We start from the raw sequence: 5,669 nt of genomic DNA on the forward strand, positions 1-5,669 counted from the left end.
GCCCCGCCGAGGAGCCCCTCCCACCAGCACGGCCGGCGCCGCTCGCACGAAGGGCCGTAACTGTGAGAGCCGGTGGAGCCCCCAGGAGAGGCCCTGCCCCCCACACCTGTGAGAGCCTGAGCACCTGCCCCTGACGGAGGAGTCACAGGACTAGGGAACGCCGGCACTCGCGGCGGGGGAGGGGGACCTGAGATCCCGCATCTGGAGGCCCAGCCCCGCCTTGGACAACACGCATGCATGCCCACCACAGCTCTGCCTGCGGAACACAGGACAACAAGATAAACCTAGGACGTCCACACGACGCACACCCCTGGGCCCTGCAGAGGGGCGGCTCACGGAGCCACAAGCGTCCCCGTTGCCAGGAGCAACAGCAAGTCGCCGTTCCCCGTCCAGCACAAGAAGCACGAGCAGCATGACGTGCGAACAGCGGGCTCCCGGGCAGGAGGGAGCGGAGGGTGGAAGGGAGCAGCAGGGACGCCGCGTCACACTGGACACAGGACAGGGCTTTGCCGCTGGCTACTGGGCAATCCCCTCAGTTTTCTCTCATGAGGATAAAAGAAAGAGCAGGCAAGCAGAGTGGCCCTCGGGCAGGGGTCCCCGTGGCTGGGTCCTTCACGGGGAGGGGCTGACATCGGCCTTGCCCTGGGCACAGCCACAGAAGCAGGGCCCTGCACCGAGGAGCCTCCAGTGAGTACGGGTGGATGGTGGACGTGCCAGGGTGACACTGAAGGGACAACAGAGTGGTGACAGGAGAGGGTGGTGACGGGCCAAGGGCCCCGTGCGAGGCCGCCAGACCCGCAGCAACAGCTGTGGCCGGTCTGGGGAATGCCGCCGGGGGGGACGGGATCTGCGGCCACAGCCTTTCCGGAGCATGAGGCTCCCCAGTACGCCCCCTGTTCAGGACCAGGCCCACCTCCTCACACTGGGACAGTCGCACCATTACTCAACGCTGTCCCCGCTCTGGTCAGGGGCCAGGCCACAAGCGCAGGGCCAGGGTCCCCAGGCTGCCCCCATGGGTGCCCAGCTAAGGAAGGGGCGGGCTGCCAGAGGAACGGCAGTGGCCGAGGTGGGGGCCCACGACAGAGCAGAGTGTAGACCGGGGAGGGGGCACCAGACAAATACCACCCGAGAGGAGGTGACACACCTGGCCCAAGCTCAGGGAGGGGAAGGGGGGGTAGGCACTCCGGGCAGAGGACCCAGCAGGCACAGGCTGTGCTGTGATCAGGGGGAGGCCAGGAGGTCGCCCCACAATGGGGGCTGGGGGAGCGCTCATCCCAAGCCCCAGCCTGTGCTCCGCAGGCCTCAGCTCTGAATGTAGAGGTTACAGCCCCATCAAGGATCCGATTAAACAAGAAAGAAAACTAAAACCTTGAACCCTCACCAGGAAAACGTGCATCAGACCCATGCAGGGGGGGATGCCTACAGCTTCTGAGGCTCCGGGGAGCCACAAGGGGCTTCTGACAGAGGCCCAGTGGGTGAGAGAGGGTGCGGAGAGCAGGGAGGGGTGAGGGCTGCCGGCACCCCCGGCTCTCTCCTCTGGGGAACCCTGCGGTGGGGCAGGTCTCAGGCCAAAGGGCACCGGGAAGCACACCCAAAGCTCCTCGGAGGCTCCCCAGAGCTGGCGCTCCGGGGCCACAGGGCACACGACCACGGCCAGTGACAACCGCCACAGCTGACCACCTCTGTGGGACCCCGGCCCCGGGAGCATCAACTCCTTCCCCGGCGTGAGCCTGCGCAGGAGCGGAGGGCCCTGTGATGGGGGCACTGCAGGCAGCGGGGGGGGGCTCACAGGCGGCANNCGGGACCCGCCCCAGCCCGGGCCTTGGGGCTGGGCTGAAACGCTGTCCTCCAAACTCAGTGCACCCGGAACCTGGGGACGCAACCTGACTTGGGAGCAAAGTCGCTGCAGATGTCATCAGTTTAAATGACATCACATTAGACTGGAGTGGCCCTATCCAATCACTAGTGTTTTTACAGGAAGAAGGGGCGTCCGGACACAGACACACGAGGACAGGCCACGTGACCAGGGAGGCGAGGGTGGGGCGAGGGATGCCGAGGATGGCCAACGACCCCCAGGAGCGCGGAGACACGTGGAACGGACTCCCCCTCATGGCCTCCGAGGGAACCAGCCCTGCCCACACCCCACTCCTCGTTTTCTGGCCTCCAGAGCCGGCGGCAAACGCGCCTGTGGTTTCCAGCCGCGCGTCTGTGGTCGTGCGTTGCGGCGGCCCCCGGGGACACGCGCTTGCCCTTGCCTCTCAGCAGCTTCGGCTCTGCCATGGCCTCGCTGAGTGGCGGGGCCTGTGGCCTCAAGGACACATCAAGTCTATTCCAGCCGCACCACCTGCCAGGACTGGGCCCCATTCTGCCCACATGCCAGGAGCCACATGGACCCAAGAGCCAGGTCCCCAGGGCCGCCAGACCTCTCTGCCGCCCCACAGTATACCCGGCTCTGGCCACAACTCCAGACCACCCGCCCCACCGACATGTGCTGGCACCCTCCCTCATCCACGGAACCGTCAGAGAGGGGCCCCTCCAGGCCGTCCTCTCCAGGCCAGCTCTGGCCAGCTCTGTCTCGGCCACACCACTACCGGGACATGGCTCACTCTGAAACGTGACGTCTATGAGCCTGTCTCCCATCCTGGCTCGGAAGCTCCCCGAGAGCAAAGACTGGGACCCGGTGAACCCGTCGCTGTCCCCGCAGCAGGTGCCTGGGGTGCAAATGGCCCCCAGTGCGGCCCGCAGAGCCCGAGGGGGCCCCAGCACGCCACCGCCCCCAGGCCACCTCAGAACAGCACCTGAAGATGATGTTCTCCAGGTCGAAAGGGTACTCAATGATGCCGGTGGTGGGCACACGGACCCGCAGCACGTCCTGCTGGGTGGGCAGGTAGCCTGAGGTGGCGATGCGGTCCACGTCGGCCAGGTAGCTGCAAAACAGCCAGGACAGGGCTGCTGGGGCCAGCAGGCAAGGGCGGGGCCACAGCCCGGCCACCACGGTCTCCCTAAGCAGCCAGAAGGAGCCCGGCAATGTGCCTCACTGGCAGGGGTGGGACAACCCCGAGTACTCGGGACGAGGCGGACCCAGGGTCAGGCAGAGGCCTCTCATGGGGCAGGGAGCCGCAGAACAGAGGTCAGGCCGGCTCTGGAGGACTCTGTCACAGGGCTGCCTGAGGACGGCCACCGCGGCAGGAGAAAGGGGACTGGCCGGGCGGACAGGCTAGAGGACGACTTCTCCAAATGAATCTTCCCGTGTTAGCACAGGCGCAGATTCCCAGATAATGCGGTACAAGCACTCCGGCCCGCCAGGCTGCCAACAGCGACCCTCTCATGACAGCCCAGCCGTCGCGAGCGGCAAGCCCGCGTTCCCCGCGTTCCCCCACCAGCCCCCCACGGCCTGGCTGCAGCCAGCGGCCGGGCGCCCTACTCACTACTTGGCGGAGTCCGAGAGCTGATATTCCCGCCTCCGGTCGTAGCACTCCTGGATGCCGGGGTCATCCCACAGGGTCTTGATGGCGTGCACGTAGCGGTGCTCGAATGTCGTCACCTTCTCCACATCCACGTCGCGGATCAGGAGCGCGTTGGCCTGCGACGAGGGCAGGGAGAGCCATGGGCTCGGCGGGGGCCTGGCCCACGGGACGCCTGACTGAGTGGGGACCAAGGCCCCACCAAAGCACGAGCACATGCCAGGAAGGAGCGAGAGTGAGCCGCGGGGGCCGTCCCTCAGGGCGAGGTCCCTAAAGCAAAGCCCGAGAACAGCTCCTGGCGCCGGGCCAGCCGTTGGGGCGCAGCTCTGCGGGGGCAGCAGGCGGGACTGGAAGCAACCACGTGTACAAACCAGCAAACGCGTTAAAAGCGACCGAGGGCCGACCCCAAAACAGAACAACAGAGCAACGGAACACACAACACCGTCAGTGGCTCCCCCGCCCCCGTTTTACAGGTGAGGCAACAGAAGTCACCTCAGAAGTCTGTTCGGCCTGCACCCCCTTCCTGGCACACAGCTCCTCAAACCCCAGCAACCTCTGAAGGGAGAGTGCGGGGGGGGGGGGCGCTGGCCAGAGGAACCAGCCGGTGCTCCCCGGGCCTGTCATCTCAGGGCGGTCCAGCCCACACAGCCGGCCACCAGCTGAGGGACTGCAGACGACACACCTGGGCAGAAGCCAAAATGGGGCACGAGGGAGCCCGAGCCCGCACTCTGAAAGCCAGCAGGCTCCTCCTGGGCTGGAGAGCTGCCCCCCACTGGTCCCCCCCCCAACAAACGTGGCTTCCAGCCCTCACCTGCCCGTAGTCTGGGCCTAGAGAAGCAGATACGAGCCCCGGAAAACCCCTGACTATTGATGCGTGAGGACCAGGGATCAGAGGTCGGCTTCGATAAGAGCCCAAAGAACAGTGTTTTCAGCTTTGTGGCCCCCGTCTCTGCCACTGGAGCAAAAGCCATCAAGGATGATACACGAACGCGCAGGCGTCACGTGTACCAACAGAACCGTATTTACAGAAACGGGACACAACGGGCAACTGCTGTTCTGGATGCGGATGGACATCTATGGTCCAAACAGCAAACCAGCTAGACTTGTGGTCTGGATGCTGGAGAGGGCCTCGGCCGAGCAGGTCACGCAAACCCAGACCCAGAGCACAAGAGGCTCCAGCAGGCCCCCCAACCCAACACCAGGCCCTGTTGGGGGTCCCTGGTCATCTGTGAACCAGGAATAGAGGGAGGAAGGTGCCAGTCGGAGACGTACCAGCAATCCGGCTGACTGACCTTCTTAAGCCTCAAAGCAAATGGATTCACTTAAACCACACTGCATAATTACGGACTCCCGTGCCTCACGTCGGCCCAGGGCAACCTTCTGGGGTTGAATGAGAAACCCCCAAAAACAGATCTACAAAAGCAGGGCCAAGGGAGGGCCAGTGAGAGCCCACTGGCGTGTGGCTGGGGGGAACGCTGCGGAGAGGGCGGGCTGGCAGCTGCTCCCAAGGGCAGACCTCAAGCTGCCCTGGGAACCGCCGTCGCCCGGGAACACAGCCCGGGGACGTGACCACAGGTGCGCACGGCAACCTGCACGCGAATGTCACCGCAGCAGCGGGAGGAGCCGCACAGTGGAAACGACCCGCGTCCATCAGTGGGTGAGCGACACACGCAGCGCGTCCACCCGCACACGGGAGTGTCACTCGGCCATCAGGTGGTGAACACGTGGAAGCAACGCTCGGCCGCGAGCAGGAGCGAGGCGCCCACCCGCGCTGCCCGGGGCCGGACCCCGAGCCCCCGACGCCCAGGGAGGGAACCGGACACAGAAGGCCCCGCAGCGTGGGAGTCCACGTGCGTGACGCGGCCAGCCCGGGCTGGTCCACGGCGGGGAGGGGCTCACGGGGGCGGGGCTCACCTTGTTCTGCTCGTACTTGTACAGGATCTTGAGGGTCTCCATGGCGCGGATCATGGCCTGCATGGCGGTGAAGATGTTCTGGTAGACGAGCTTGGTGAAGCCCCGCTTGTCCTCCTCCGAGTAGCCCGCGCCGTGGATGATCCGCATCTGCTTGATGAACGTGCTCTTGCCGCTCTCGCCCGTGCCTGCGCAGGGGCGCCGCCGTCAGAGCCCGGCAGCCGGCCCCACGGGGGGGGGACCCGCCGGGCCAGCGGGCGGCCCCTCTGGGAGGGCCGTCCCCCGTTTTAGCTT

The 5,669-nt window shown here is 65.9% G+C and overlaps 1 protein-coding gene across 1 annotated transcript in view; it reads right to left on the reverse strand.

Annotated features, from left to right (window-relative positions):
- The window catches only part of GNA11 (G protein subunit alpha 11), a 21,171-nt gene that overhangs the window by 2,079 nt on the left and 13,423 nt on the right, over nucleotides 1-5,669 (reverse strand). Inside the window, exons 3-4 of the mRNA XM_040629629.1 lie at nucleotides 3,429-3,583; nucleotides 2,799-2,927 (exon numbers count right to left, since the gene is read on the reverse strand). Of these exons, the coding sequence (XP_040485563.1) occupies nucleotides 2,799-2,927; nucleotides 3,429-3,583 (284 nt within the window). The remainder of the gene's footprint in view (nucleotides 1-2,798; nucleotides 2,928-3,428; nucleotides 3,584-5,669) is intronic.

This window comes from Ursus maritimus, unplaced genomic scaffold (genome assembly GCF_017311325.1).
Source record: "Ursus maritimus isolate PB19 unplaced genomic scaffold, ASM1731132v1 scaffold_14, whole genome shotgun sequence".
NCBI lineage: Eukaryota > Metazoa > Chordata > Mammalia > Carnivora > Ursidae > Ursus > Ursus maritimus.